The 16,629-nt window shown below is 37.4% G+C and overlaps 1 protein-coding gene across 4 annotated transcripts in view; it reads right to left on the bottom strand.

The window, feature by feature from the left end:
- Positions 1-2,764: 2,764 nt before the first annotated feature.
- Positions 2,765-16,629, bottom strand: part of GLRA3 (glycine receptor alpha 3) — a 191,466-nt gene continuing 177,601 nt past the window's right edge. For all 4 annotated transcript variants that reach the window (XM_006060240.4, XM_025281328.3, XM_044939687.2 and 1 more), the window contains one exon: positions 2,765-4,211. In XM_006060240.4, coding sequence (XP_006060302.2) covers positions 3,933-4,211 — 279 coding nt within the window. In that variant the 3' untranslated portion in view covers positions 2,765-3,932. The remainder of the gene's footprint in view (positions 4,212-16,629) is intronic.

A 16,629-nucleotide genomic window follows, 5' to 3' on the forward strand; every position in this document is an offset into this window, starting at 1 on the left:
AGGACCTCAAAGATTACTAATGATTCATTGGTCTAAGAACTGTGGCTTATATGCCTTCTGAGTTTCATTCTGAGAGGGCTCTAACAGGTTGTTAGGGGACACCTGTGAATGTCCGTGTTGCCCACTTCCTATTTATTTAATATTGAAAGAATTTTCTATGTTTAATATTGGCAAGTCCCATCTTTCCTTGAGTACTTTTCATGGAATGTGTACTTTGTAGATGAAAGAACAATTTAGCTGCCAATATAACTCAGTCTTCCAAAGTGAAGCAGGTTGAGGTATATCATGTTAAGAATAGAAAAGTATATTTTTAAAAACAGGGTGAAAGTCATTCAGAAAAGAGAATGTATAGTATGGAGGGTACACTTATTTTTCTCTTAAAATCTTAAAAACTACATAAGTTGCACAGAGTGCTAAAACAGTTACAAACTTTCTCTCTTCCATCAAACATGCAGCCTCATTTTCTCACTGTTTTGCCCTAAAATGTCCATTATCTTCCGTAAGATCCTGGGAATTTATAAGGACAATGTATGTATCCATATTTTAGGGATATACAGATTGAAAGCATCTGTAATTTAAAATTAAAGTAAAAGTTTTTAGAATGAATAAACCTATAGAATAGAAATTGACTATAGGATAAGTAGGCAGAACAGTCCCTTAAATTCAGCAGCTGGGAGTAGCGTAGCCTCTCCAGGTGAGTAAGTGTTCTGGAGAAACATCCAAAAAGTATGGAGACGTTTTAGAAACCCTTGGCTTTCTGCTTCTACAGCAACTTTCTGGAATCTGTTTTAAATAGTAAAGAAAGTTCTACGTCCTCACTATAGTTAAACTCCAATTCTAATAGCTGGGAAAGAAAAAGATGTTACATAGTATATGTTGAGGTATCAATACAAGGTTTCCTAAAATTCACATGTAACTACAGATTTCAGTGGTTGAGATACAAAATTAGAAAAAAAGTGAAGCAAACTGCATGTAGAAAAATAACAAACTTCTTAATGTGACCATTTCAAAATGCTTCAGAATATCCATATTAGAATTTCAACCTATGTGTGGGTACCCAGGGCATATGCACACATTATAATTTTCACATCATTAATAGATTTGCAATTGGCTTAATTTGAAATATCAGGATTTGACACAGGGCTCATTTAGGCAAATACTGCCTTAGGATGCTAATTACAATAAAGTTTCACCATTTTAAAGGGTATCTAGGAGTTCATTTTAAAGGGTATCTTCGGGAGTTGGTAATGGACAGGGAAGCCTGGTGTGCTGCAGTCCATGGGGTCACAAAGAGTCGGACACAACTGAGCTGATCTGAATTGAGGAGTTCGTTAAAGGGGACAGGTTCCTTTAAACTTTTTGGATTCAGATATATTTGTGATGTCACTGTTGCCATAGGAGTGAAATATCAGAGTATAAATTCACATCAGAGTATAAATTTTTTTGGCTGTACCATGCGGCATGTGGGATCTTAGCTACCTTATCAGAGATTAAACCTGTGTCCCCTGCATTGGAAGCACAAAGTATTAATCACTGGACTGCCAGGAGCTCCATTTTAAATTAAAAAAAATTTTTTTTCAGAGTATTTTCTTTGCATAGGGAGATAATGTTAAGTACATATACCTAAGTAAAATTTAATTCTTTTGAGATAAAGAGATTTCTACCATATCAACACCCTTGCTTAAAAAGCTGTTTCATGGCTAGTATTTTTACATTCTAAGTTTCAAGCTTAAAAAAAGAGACACTTTTAATATTCTCAAATGTAAAAACAAGTGATGTTCATAAATTTCTTTAGGGGCATAGGTTCATTGCCTATGTCTATGCATGTCTAAGCAAACATTGTACATTTGCTTTTGGCAGAATTCAATTAATTTAGGCAATGATGAAGAACTTTAGAAATAAGATGTATGAAGTATAGAAAAATGTGTTCAAGTATTTCAGAGATATGTTGAGACAACACATAGTTTATCATCGATTCAAACCCACTAGCTTATCCTCAGAAAACACAAACAACATATCTACCTTTAATCTACCTTTAGTACAAGAATATAGTTCCATGATTTTGGTTCATAAACAGTGAAGAAGGACATGTCGAGATGCAGAGTCCTCAAAATAAAGTACATAGTAGTATCTTCTGCTGTGGCATTTTCATTTAAGGGCAACCCTTTTTTCCCCCTAATTGTATTTTAAATTACCTACAAAATAAGAAACTTTGGAGTTTTAGCAACAAAAAATGCCAAATATACATTATTTTTAAATTTACTTTTTTTAAAGTACAATTAGGTAGACCAAAGTTCGATAACATTGAAACATTTCAGCTTTAAATGGCAGCTCTTGCTTTTAGTTTAATAATAAAGATCAGAAAATAGTTCTGGCTTGTTCAAAAGTGCCTTATTTATCCCTCTTAAATCTGAGTTAGTTGTTTTCTTCATGATTAAATCTTTCTCTGTCAGTAATTTGGCTTGAGTTTCCATCTAGAGAATCTGACCAGTAATTAAACATTTTTAAAAAGGATTGTAGAGCTTTTTAAAAATACAATACTAATGATAAAAATAATGCAAAAAATAGCAAAACTGGAAAAGAATCCGAGTCTGGTTCAATTTAACCCCAAAACTCTATCATATATTTTCACTTAATTACACTGCATGAAATGAGTTAATGCCCCATTGTAGTTGAAATAATTCCATGGGGTTGCTGATAAGTTTTAAGTAAAATTTTTATTTAGAATTATTCACAACTAATGGATGTATTATATATTGAAATTATTAATTCAGAAATACAAAGCAATCAATTCTCATTTATAGAAGTGACATTTATATAATTTAGAATTAAAATCTTCCTTCCTTATATTTAGGGCTACGATTTGGAACCCATATAACTTTGATGGGAAGTCTGTTCTTATTTTAAAAAATCTCCCTAAATTTATTTTGGTTTTTATTAAATTCATTTTTAAAAAAATGTAAATACTATAATCTCATTGAATTTTAAAGTCTCATTCTAAACTAAAATATAAAAGTCTTACTGAACTTTGTTCAACTATATCAAAACAATAAACATAATTACTTACAGATGATTAAGCAACTATTAAAAATCTAACAAAACAAAGATGCTGGCTTGAATTTTTTCAGTGTTTGGCAACAAAGAAAAATACATAGCTATAACACTTTTTAAAAACAATTGTGTTTTTAGTATATCTACATTCATTCACAGATATATAAAGTTAAGAAAAGTAGATTTTATGTATAATATGATTGCTTAGGCCATTAAAAACATTTCCAAAGAGGAAAATTTGATATTTCAAACAATTAAATTTAGTACATAAACAATAAAAGTTTTTTACTTTAATCTCCTGATTTTAATTTTCTATTACTTAAGTTGGTTCTATAGCATTTGTATGTACAATTTTCTATATTATTGAGTGAATTTGTCACTTAACTATCATATTTTTCTATTTTGTAACTACAAGTATAAGAAAATACTTTAAAGCCTCAAGCTATTTTTAAAATCTTCAACATTTCCTGTTTTTCCTTTTTAAAAGTTTTCTGTGCAAATTTTACTTTTGTGTTATTTAATACTGAATTGAAAAATCAAAGAATTTCAAAGCAATTTTCACATGTACTGTTATGTGACATCATATTACATACAAACACATTGACAATAATATGTCCACTTGTAAAATTTACTGTGAAAGAACAGATAATCTTAATGAAATAGAATCCCAATAATACATATATTTTGTATTCATTAAAGGAATCATAACTGCCTCATGACTTTGCATAGCAAGTCATAATAACACCTTTCCATATGTCACTTGAGCACAATGGTCATCATTTGTATACCACACACACACACACACACAAACACCCTTATGGCAAAAAGCCTTCCTTCTGAGTTGACACACTGAGTTTGTACACTTGCACACTCCCCGAGACTTAATCTTGCTGCTGATGAATATCCTCATGCCTAAGAATTTTATAGATAACCCAGTAGAAAATATTAAAAATCAAAAAGGCTAATGGGAAGCAGGCTCGGGAGATGGTGTCAATCTTCTTGGCCCGGTCGATAAAGACCTTCCTCATCTCATCTGGGCTCTTCGGCATTACTTGGACAGGATGGTTGGGGCCCTTTGGGGTCACACCTTCTTTGGTTTGCAGACATGGCCCCATTCCATAAGCTGTGAAGCTGAACTGGCTTTCCCTTATCTCATCATCCTGTCAAAAGAAAAAGAGAAGCACTGAAGTCATAGAATAAGGCAAGGCATGTATAACAAGTGCTTCAGAACCATAACTAAGGCTTTATCATGATAAATGATAACATTACTATAATGAAAAGATAAAGCATATCAAGGTGAGTTGACTTTTGTTCCTATTCAAGTTTTAATGATTTATCCTGCTGTATCATATAGATGAGTCTATTCAATAAAACTCTCAAGTGTTATGTTTTAATGGAAAAACTAAATATTCTGGTATTCTCTACATATTGCCAGACCACCTAAATAAACTGGGCAAGGAAAAATTCTATGTGGCTAATAAGTTATCCAACATCTGTTGGGTCATCGAAAAAGCAAGAGAGTTCCAGAAAAACATCTACTTCTACTTTATTGACTATGCCAAAGCCTTTGACTGTGTGGATCACAAGAAACTGGAAAATTCTTCAAGAGATGAGAATACCAGACCACGTGACATGCCTCTTGAGAAATCTGTATGCAGGTCAAGAAGCAACAGTTAGATCTGGACATGGAACAACAGACTGGTTCCAAATCAGGAAAGGAGTATGTCAAAGCTGTATATTGTCACCCTGCTTATTTAACTTATATGCAGAATACACCATCATGAGAAATGCTGGACTGGATGAAGCACAAGCTGGAATCAAGATTACCAGGAGAAATATTAATAACCTCAGATATGCAAATGACCACACCCTTATGGCAGAAAGTGAAGAAGAACTAAAGAGCCTCTTGATGAAAGTAAAAGAGGAGAGTGAAAAAGCTGGCTTAGGGTGATGGTGGCCTCATAGAATGAATTTGGAAGTTTACCTTCCTCTGCGATTTTCTGGAAGAGTTTGAGTAGGATAGGTGTTAGCTCTTCTCTAAATTTTTGGTAGAATTCAGCTGTGAAGCCATCTGGACCTGGGCTTTTGTTTGCTGGAGAATTCTGATTACAGTTTCAATTTCCGTGCTTGTGATGGGTCTGTTAAGATTTTCTGTTTCTTCCTGGTTCAGTTTTGGAAAGTTGTACTTTTCTAAGAATTTGTCCATTTCTTCCAAGTTGTCCATTTTATTGGCATATAGTTGCTGATAATAGTCTCTTATGATCCTTTGTATTTCTGTGTTGTCTGTTGTGATCTCTCCATTTTCATTTCTAATTTTATTGATTTGGTTTTTCTCCCTTTGTTTCTTGATGAGTCTGGCTAACGATCTGTCAATTTTATTTATCTTTTCAAAGAACCAGCTTTTGGCTTTGTTAATTTTTGCTATGGTCTCTTTTGTTTATTTTGCACTTATTACTGCCCTAATTTTTAAGATTTCTTTCCTTCTACTAACCCTGGGGTTCTTCATTTCTTCCTTTTCTAGTTGCTTTAGGTGTAGACCTAGGTTATTTATTTGACTTTTTTCTTGTTTCTTGAGGTAAGCCTGTATTGCTATGAACCTTCCCCTTAGCACTGCTTTTACAGTGTCCCATAGGTTTTGGGTGGTTGTGTTTTCATTTTCATTCATTTCTATGTATATTTTGATTTCTTTTTTAATTTCTTCTGTGATTTGTTGGTTATTCAGCACTGTGTTTGTTGTTCAGCCTCCATATGTTGGAATTTTTAATAGTTTTTCTCCTGTAATTGAGATCTAATCTTACTGCATTGTGGTCAGAAAAGATGCTTGGAATGATTTCAATTTTTTTCAATTTACTAAGGTTAGATTTATGGCCCAGGATGTGATCTATCCTGGAGAAGGTTCCGTGTGTGCTTGAGAAAAATGTGAAATTCATTGTTTTGGGATGAAATGTCCTATAGATATCAATTAGGTCTAACTGGTCTATTGTATCACCCTAATACCAAAACCTGACAAAGATGCCACAAAAAAAGAAAACTACAGCCCAATATCACTGATGAACATAGATGAAAAAATCCTTAACAAAATTCTAGCAAACAGAATCCAACAACACATTAAAAAGATCATACACCATGACCAAGTGGGCTTTATCCCAGGGATGCAAGGATTCTTCAATATCCACAAGTCAATCAATGTAATACACCACATTAACAAATTGAAGAGTAAAAACCATATGATTATCTCAATAATCATATTCATAATCATAATCATAGAAAGCCTTTGGCAAAATTCAACAACCATTTATGATAAAAACCCTCCAGAAAGCAGAAATAGAAGGAACATACCTCAACATAATAAAAGCTATATATGACAAACCCACAGCAAACATTATCCTCAATGGTGAAAAATTGAAAGCATTTCCCCTAAAGTCAGGAACAAGACAAAGGTGCCCACTCTCACCACTACTATTCAACATAGTTTTGGAAGTTTTGGCCACAGCAATCAGAGCAGAAAAAGAAATAAAAGGAATCCAGATTGGAAAAGAAGAAGTAAAACTCTCACTGTTTGCAGATGACATGATCCTCTACATAGAAAACCCTAAAGACTCTGCTAGAAAATTACTAGAAATAATCAATGACTATAGTAAAGTTGCAGGATATAAAATCAACACACAGAAATCCCTTGCATTCCTATACACTAACAATGAGAGAACAGAAAGAGAAATTAAGGAAATATTCCATTCACCATTGCAACAAAAAGAATAAAATATTTAGGAATATAGCTACCTAAAGAAACAAAAGACCTATATATAGAAAACTATAAAACACTGGTGAAAGAAATCAAAGAGGACACAAATAGTTGGAGAAATATATCGTGTTCATGGATTGGAAGACTCAATATAGTGAAAATGTGTGTACTACCCAAAGCAATCTATAAATTCAATTCAATCCCTATCAAGCTACCAACAGTATTTTTCAGAGAACTAGAACAAATAATTTCACAATTTGTATGGAAATATGAAAAACCTCGAATAGCCAAAGCAATCTTGAGAAAGAAGAATGGAACTGGAGGAATCAACCTGCCTGACTTCAGGCTCTACTACAAAGCCACAGTCATCAAGACAGTACGGTACTGGCACAAAGACAGAAATATAGATCAATGGAACAAATAGAAAGCCCAGAGATAAATCCACACACCTATGGACACAATCAAAAAATGGGCCAAAGAACTAAACAGACATTTCTCCAAAGAAGACATACAGATGGCTAACAAACACATGAAAAGATGCTCAACATCACTCATTATTAGAGAAATGCAAATCAAAACCACAATGAGGTACCATTTCATGCCAGTCAGAATGGCTGCTATTCAAAAGTCTACAAGCAATAAATGCTGAAGAGGGTGTGGAAAAAAGGGAACCCTCTTACACTGTTGGTGGGAATGCAAACTAGTATAGCCACTATGGAGAACAGTGTGGAGATTCCTTAAAAAACTGGAAATAGAACTGCCTTGTGACCCAGCAATTCCACTGCTGGGCATACACACCAAGGAAACCAGAATTGAAAGAGACACATGTACCCCAGTGTTCATCGCAGCACTGTTTATAATAGCCAGGACATGGAAGCAACCTAGATGTCCATCAGCAGATGAATGGATAAGAAAGCAGTGGTACATATACACAATGGAATATTACCCAGCCATTAAAAAGAATACATTTGAAACAGTTCTAATGAGGTGGATGAAACTGGAGCCTATTATACAGAGTGAAGTAAGCCAGAAAGAAAAACACCAATACAGTATACTAATGCATATATATGGAATTTAGAAAGATGGTAATGATAACTTTGTATGCAAGACAGCAAAAGAGACACAGATGTATAGAACAGTCTTCTGGACTCTGTGGGAGAGGGAGAGGGTGGGATGATTTGGGAGAATGGCACTGAAACATGTATACTATCATATGTGAAACGAATCGCCAGTCCAGTTTCAATGCATGAGACAGGGCACTCGGGGCTGGTGCACTGGGATGACCCAGAGGGATAGGATGGGGAGGGAGGTGGGAGGGGGGTTCAGGAAGGGGAACACATGTACATCCATGGCAGATTCATGTCAATGTATAGCAAAACTAATACAATATTGTAAAGTAATTAGCCTCCAGTTAAAATAAATAATTTTTTTTTTAAAAAGCTGGCTTAATACTCAACATTTAGAAAACTAAGATCATGGCATACAGTCCTATCACTTCATGGCAAATAGATGGGGAAACAGTGGAAACAGTGTCAGACTCTATTTTGGGGGGCTCCAAAATCATTGCGGATGGTGACTGCAGCCAGGAAATTAAAAGACGCTTGCTCCTTGGAAGAAAAGTTATGACAGACCTAGACAGTATATTAAAAAGCAGAGACATTACTTTATCAAAGGTCCGTCTAGTCAAAGCTATGGCTTTTCCAGACTCATTTGAAAAGACCCTGATGCTGGGAAAGTTTGAAGGCGGGAGGAGAAGGGGATGACAGAGGATAAAATGGTTGGATGGCCTCACCAATTCAATGAACATGAGTTTGAGTAAACTCCGGGAGTTGTTGATGGACAGGGAAGCCTGGCGTGCTACAGTCCATGGGGTCACAAAGAGTTGGACACCACTGAGCGACTGAACTGAATTGATTAAGTTATGTTGTGTCTAGGAATGTTCATGTACTACATTTTTTCTCATCATGTGTTTAAATGGGTGCATATATGTTGTTAAAGGGAAAATACCAGGATCACTGACTGAATTTTTCTTTTTTTTGTGGAGGCAAGCTTTTTAATGCTTGTTTCCTACAACTTCATGTTACTTCATTGGGAAATACAGCTTAAATAGACAACACTGCTGGGTTATTGTTATTCTCCTTGATGTTTTATGCTAACCCATTTGGAATACTATCAGATGGTCAGATATCCTAGTTGATATACAATTACTTTTCAGGTATATTGGTTTAGTTGAAATTATGAAGGAAACCTGGCAGAAATTGGTTTCATGTTAAAGAAAATTATAACATGATAAAAAGTTATGTTCTAAAAAGTAATGTTAATTTTCTCCTAAATGCTCAAATTGAAGAGAATTCATCATGTATGTATATGAAAAGAAAATTTTAAAGAAAAATTACTTAATTAAAAGATGATAAATTAAATATTTTGTAAGAGGAAAATATGGTAATTAATCATTTATAATGAAATTCATTCATGAATAATTTAAAGTATTTGTTTAGAATATAACAGTAGGTAGCTGCCTACTTATTAAAAGATGACATCCTGTAAAGGTATTATATCTCTATCCTTATAGTAATAGAATGGTAAATTAAGAGTTAAAAGTAATTAATTGGCCCACATTCTCAAAAAATTATTTTAGGTCTATGAAAGTACAGTCTCAAAGAGCAGTATATTATAAAATATTAAAGTGAAAAACAGAAATTAAGATGAATTCCAAAATTAAGGAGATGATGTAATAATTCATGAAATAATTTCTTGGGGAATTGTTACATAAAACAATTTCACCTGTAAAAACAGAAACATTATTATTGGAAAATATCTCAACTGTAAGATGTATAAGCTGGAATCAAGACTGCCAGGAGAAATATCAATAACCTCAGACATGCAGGTGACACCACCCTTATGGAAGATAGTGAAGAAGAACTAAAGAGCCTCTTGATAAAAGTGAAAGAGGAGAGTGGAAAAAGTTGGCTTAAAACTTTATTTGGCAAAGCCAATACAATATTGTAAAGTTTAAAAATAAAATAAAATTTAAAATCTGAAAAAAAAAACAACTCAACATTCAGAAAACTAAGATCATGGCATCTGCTCCCATCACTTCATGGCAAACAGATGGGGGAAACAGTGGAAACAGTGTCAGACTTTATTTTTTGGGCTCCAAAATCACTGCAGATGGTGACTGCAGCCATGAAATTAAAACACGCTTGCTCCTTGGAAGAAAAGTTATGACCAACCTAGATAGCATATTAAAAAGCAGAGACATTACTTTGCCAACAAAGGTCTGTCTAGTCAAAGCTATGGTTTTTCTGGTAGTCATGCATGGATGTGAAAGTTGGACTATAAAGAAAGCTGAGCACCTAAGAATTGATACTTATGAACTGTGGTGTTGGAGAAGACGCTTGAGAGTCCCTTGAACTGCAAGGAGATCCAAGCAGTCCATCCTAAAGGAAATCAGTCCTGAATAGTCATTGGAAGGGCTGATGCTGAAGCTGAAACTCCAATACTTTGGTCACCTGATGCGAAGAACTGACTCTTTAAAAGACCCTTATGGTGGGAAAGACTGAAGGTGGGAGGAGAAGGGGACCACAGAGGATGAGATGGTTGGATGGCATCACCGACTCAATGAACATGAATTTGAGTACGCTCCGGGAGTTGTTGATGGACAGAGAAGCCTAGCATGCTGCAGTCCATGGGATCACAAAGTGTCAGACATGACTGAGCAACTGACCTGAACAAAAGATGTATAAGTAATTGACTTTTGAGTAAATAAGTGTGAAATGAAATTGATGACCCAAAGTACACATAACTGTTGTAATCTTACAAAAAAACTGGAAACTGATTTCCCAGTAGTCTTTAAAAAGGATGTTCATTTATACAGCCAATAGTTTCACTTCTGTGGGATTGTTAAGGCTAAATAACTGTTTTCTTTGATTTTTCTTTTTCTTTATGGAGAAATAATTGACACAGAATTGTATAAATTTAAGGTGTAGTGTGTAATGGTTTGACTTACATATATTGTGAAATGATTACCACAGTAGGTTTAGTGAACATCCATCATCTCACATAGACTAAAAAAGAGAAAAAAATTATCTTTGTGGTGAGAACTCTAAGGGTCTATTCTGTTAAAAACTTTCCTGTATGTCATATGTGCTATATCTTACAGCAGTGTTAACTACAGTTGTGTTGTACATTATGTCCCTAGGGCTTATATATTTAAAGCTGGAAGTCTGTACCTTCTAACCATATTCTTCCACTGACCATCTGTTCTAGAGAACTGAGTATTTTCAAACCTTCAGAGAGCTCCCCACATAGACTCTTATCTCAAAACAGAGAAAATCCTCTTCAGATTTAACATATGTCATGAACAACTATAAGTTTCTCATCTGTGTCTTTGCAGTGAACTCTGAGTAAAGGGTTAATGCCAGGTCTCGCTGTTGAGGACTGCAGAGAAACACTAGTACTTCCAGCATCATTTCCTTGAAAACAATGGCCTTAAGGTAGCAGGAATGAGGAGTTTGTGCCCTGTGCTGTGGCTCCTGCCCTGGGGGAGCTGTGTGGTGGCCCGAAGACTGTGGGGCCAAAAACGCTCTTGAGTGGCTGCCCCCACCTCCACTCCTGAGATGGGGATGCTGTGTCTGGTGTGTTGCCTGCCTTGTCTGCTCCTATAGGACTGAGTAAACACAATATCAGGTTAAAGTCTATTGTGTCTGGAGGGTCTGACTGACAGTTTGAACCCAAAACCTCAGCAGTGGTGACGGAAGGTGACCTGGCTTTCAGATCCTTTCAGCCTCAATGTGGCCCAAGTTTCTGGGAGGGAGTTCTGATGAGAACTTGACCCTGATCCTCCTTGAGTTTGAGATAGCAAACCCTGCAGGGAAAATACTGGGGATAAATCGTACTGTTGGGAGATGGATGACACAGCTGTATGCCCTGTTGAATTGATCATTGAAAGAAAACCAATTGGAAACTAGGTTATAAAACAGGGGAAAGTGGCTCAAGATACAATTGATAATTGATCATCTCTGTGCAACTTGGCTTCCCAGGTGGCTCTAGTGGTAAACAACCTGACTGCAATGCAGGAGACATAAGAGATGCGGGTTCCATCCCTGGGTCAGGAAGATTCCCTGGAGGAGGGTATGGCAGTCCACTCTAGTATTCTTGCCTGGGAAACCCCATGGATAGAGAAGCCTGGCAGGCTACAGTCCATGGGAGTCTCAAAGAGTCAAACATGACTTAGTGACTAAACAAAAATTAATAATAATAATAGAAGGAAAATAAATTAGATTCCTCAAGCCTTATCCTCTGACCTACGCTCTGGTAGACATGGTGATTCAGGGAATCCCCTAGGCCTGGGTTCCCAGGTGGCTCTTCTTTGGGCAAAGAAGGAGGGTATGTATGATTTGTGGAGAGGTTTACCCTAGCAGCTGACATGCTGGGTTTCACTGATGGGAAAAAAAAAAAAAAATCTGGCCCATTCAAAAGAAAGAGCTTGGCCAGAGGAGAATCTGTCTATCAGCTCTCTTGAGGTGACTTTTAAAAGAACAAAAATTGACAGGATTCCTATGAAAGGTTTCCTGACAGGTTGTCACCAGTCGGGAGGAAGGAAATGGTTTCAAGTTCCTGCAGCTGCTTCCCTTAAGGAACCCCGTTCAGTCTGCTGTTTTCATCTCAGAAGTTAATCCAGTGATGCCAATGGGAATGCAAACAAAAGGGGCTGACAGGACGGCTGAATTGACTTCATCTGCAAAGACAGAAAGAGTCCGAAGGCCAAGTTCTCCTTGCCCAGTTCTGAGTGGGGTCCCAGGCTGTGCCATGGTTAGCATAGAATAGCTGTGGGTGGTAAACACAGCTCTTTGGGACTGTGGAAGCCGGTGTACCATGTGAGTCAGACTGTTGAAAAATGAGAAGATGATATTAAGAATAATATTAAGAAGCTGGTGGGCACAGTGATGCTGGGTTCGTAGGCATCACGGTCATAGCAGAATGACCATGATGACATGCAGATAGCAAAATAAGGGACTAAGATATATCCACTGGGCTTCCCTTGTAGCTCATAGACAGAGGAGCCTGGCAGCCTATAATTGATGGGGTTGCAGGAGCTGGACACGACTTAGCGACTAAACCACCACCAAGATATATCCCTGATAGCTCAGTTGGTAAAGAATCCATCTGCAATGCAGGAGACCTTGTTTTGATTCCTGGGTTGGAAAGCTCCTCTGGAGAAAGGGAAAGGCTATCCACTCCAGTATTCTGGCCTAGAGAATTCCAAGGACTGTATAGTCCATGGGGTTGCAAATAGTCAGACATGACTAAGCAACTTTCACTTTCACTTTCAAGATACATCCAGTAGGTGGCATCAGCCAAAGACTAAATGTATTAATATAATTGGAAAGGATGTGACCATGGATGAAGGACCCGGCCATTTTCTGTCTTGAGCCTAATCTTGGGCTGTTGTTCCTTGTGCCTGCTGCGTGCAGTCATATCCAACTCTTTGATGGCTGAACACTTGAGTTCACTAAGGAAATGCCCCCCCAACAGCCTCTACCAGGATGGACATGGCAAAAACTGTTTAGGAGTTTCATTATAGGAATTCCAGGGTAGAATTAATTAGGTGATAGAGTCCCCATCTAGTTGCTGGCTCAGAAGGGGACTATGTGCCAAGGCGGATATCTTAGATTGGCCTTTGACATAGTCATGGTGGTGAACAAACCATGAAGCAATGGATATAACATGTCCCTCTGTTGCCCACTGAAGCCATTGATGTGGTCAGAGCTTGTCCAGAATATTAACAAGATTAAAAAAAAAAAATTGCTCGGGATTGCTTTTGGATTGAATCTCCCGAGGACAAGCGCTAACACAAAGCTGACAGATGGAATGCCACTAGGGTCTTTGCCCAGGGCTCTTGGAGGAGTCAACTGACTATAGAAGAAATAGGGCTTCCCTGGTGGCTCAGACGGTCAAGAATCTGCCTGCAGTGTGGGAGATCCGGGTTCAATCGCTGGATTGGGAAGATCCCCTGGAGAAGGGAATGGCTACCCACTCCAGTATTCTTGCCAGAAGAACTCCACGGACAGAGGAGTCTCACAGGCCACAGTCCATGGAGTCACAAAGAGTTGGACACAACTGAGTGACTTTGAGACAGAGAGTCCATATTGGGCTTTGTTTACACTATAACAAAAGCCACAGCTGAAAATACTATTTATGGCTTGAAACAGGTCCTTTCATATCAGTCTGGGCCCCTGGAATAGATCTCTTTGGATAAAGGAACACATTTACAAATGATCAGTGTATAAAATGGCCCAAGAGCACAACATAGTAAGGGTATATCAAATTCCATCAGCTCACAGAGCAGTGGTTGAAACAGAAATTAAAACCTTATTACTAGGGACTTCCCTGGTAGTCCAGTGGATAAGACTCTGATCATAAACAATAGAAGCTATATTGAAAACAAATTCAATAAAGACTTTAAAAATGGCCCACACAAAAAATAAAAATTAAAAAAAAAAAAAGAAAGAAACACCATTATCACTAAACACAGGATAGTCAGGACATGAACGGTTGCCTGGTTGGGTCACTGGACGAGTACGCAGACCACGCAGTGATAAGAAGAAGCAAATGCCTTTAGAAAGGTTTCTGGTTTCTGGTAGTGAATGTGTGTGTGTGTGTCTGGCAGTGGGGGGTTGGGGGATAGGAAGGCTATTACTTAACTCTGTCCCACCTCACAGATTTCCCTTTTGTATCACCTGATATCATGGTTTTGGGTCCACGATTGTATTTTCCAGTTGAAGGGCTCATTTCTACTCATCATACTATATGTATTTATTTAGATTAGAAAGCCATTCATGCTCTCTGTGGAAGAGGGATCTAAACGTCCTATGTGCTTGAGTAGCTGGAAGGCCTCCCACTTAGATGAAGACACTTTATCTGCTGTCTCTCTTGTTTCTTATCCTACTGAAAAGCTGAGCAAATGACATATGAGATCAAAGCTTATTTCTGTCTTGAAAGTACAAATGCCTCCTCAAACCTGTAATCAGAGCTATGGAGCTGCACTGACAAAGCTACTTTACTTTGGATATTGATTTTAATAGAAAATGACACTTTTGAAAAACTGAAACTTCAACATCATCATGCAGCATTGGCCTAGCGTGAAAGCTGGCCACAGTTTGTAAAACGACCATATTCTATGTGCATGCAATAATGACAGTCCAGGCCAGGACAAGACTTCGCACACTGAGGTCCAGGCAACAGCTGTCTCAGAATCATTTGCAGGCATGGCTGAGATCCAGTTTTCTGGATCTCAATTGCACAGATTTGCACTCATTAACATTTAGGTTGTCTCTGTCATCTGCATTTCCAAATTCTCCAGGTGATCATAATGCTCAAATATGTAGCAACAAAAATTCCCAAAAGACACAATGCAGCTATCCTAGTTAGCTGGAATTCATGGTGATGTAACATTTTTTGAATTCCTCTAACACTTTCTATTTTTTTTTTTTATTAGTTTTGCCATACATCAACATGAATCCACCACGGGTGTACACATGTTCCCAATCCTGAACCCCCCTCCCACCTCCCAATCCCACTGCTGGGCATACACACCAAGGAAACCAGAATTGAAAGAGACACGTGTACCCCAATGTTCATCGCAGCACTGTTTATAATAGCCAGGACATGGAAGCAACCTAGATGTCCATCAGCAGATGAATGGATAAGAAAGCTGTGGTACATATACACAATGGAGTATTACTCAGCCATTAAAAAGAATACATTTGAATTAGTTCTAATGAGGTGAATGAAACTGGAGCCAATTATACAGAGTGAAGTAAGCCAGAAAGAAAAACACCAATACAGTATACTAATGCATATACATGGAATTTAGAAAGATGGTAACGATAACCCTGTATGCAAGACAGCAAAAGAGACACAGATGTATAGAATAGTCTTTTGGACCCTGTGGGAGAGGGAGAGGGTGGGATGATTTGGGAGAATGGCATTGTAACACTTTCTAATTTAAATTTAAAGTGGTAGTTTATGAAAACATACTCTGTAATGACATTTGATGCTTTTGAACTGGGGTGTTGGAGAAGACTCTTGCGAGTCCCTTGGACTGCAAGGAGATCCAACCAATCCATCCTAAAGGAGACCAGTCCTGGGTGTTCATTGGAAGGACTGATGCTGAGGCTGAAACTCCAATATTTTGGCTACCTCATGCAAAGAGTTGACTCATTGGAAAAGACCCTGATGCTGGGAGGGGTTGGGGGCAGGAGGAGAAGGGGACGACAGAGGGTGAGATGTCTGGATGGCATCACTGACTCCATGCACATGAGTTTGGGTGAACTCTGGGAGTTGGTGATGGACAGGGAGGCCTGGCGTGCAGCAATTTATGAGGTCACAAAGAGTCAGACACGACTGAGTGACTGAACTCAACTGAATGACATTTGGGCTAGTACTGAGATATTATTTTATTTTTCAACAATTCCTGTTTTTAAGTAAGGCTGTGTCTAGGAGAGGCTGAATGTAAGCCTATTTATGTGAACTATATCTTTATTCATTTTTAAATTTATGATGGACCAAAGAATATTTTAGGAATAGAATTTTGACAATTACATTTTATAATGTGATTTGGTGCTGTATTGTTTTCAAAAGCACCTGGGATATGATTTCACTAATAAATATATCACCAGTGGCTTTTCTATTAATTTTGGAGGTGAAGAAATAGAAATCTTCCATTTCAGTAAAAATATTTCCCTTGTTAAAACCTGTCATTCAAACATTTATGGGGGGCTTTCCAGGTGGCACAGTGGTAAAGAACCTGCCTCTCAATGCAAGAGACGCAG

This window comes from Bubalus bubalis, chromosome 3 (assembly GCF_019923935.1).
Source record: "Bubalus bubalis isolate 160015118507 breed Murrah chromosome 3, NDDB_SH_1, whole genome shotgun sequence".
NCBI classification, from domain to species: domain Eukaryota; kingdom Metazoa; phylum Chordata; class Mammalia; order Artiodactyla; family Bovidae; genus Bubalus; species Bubalus bubalis.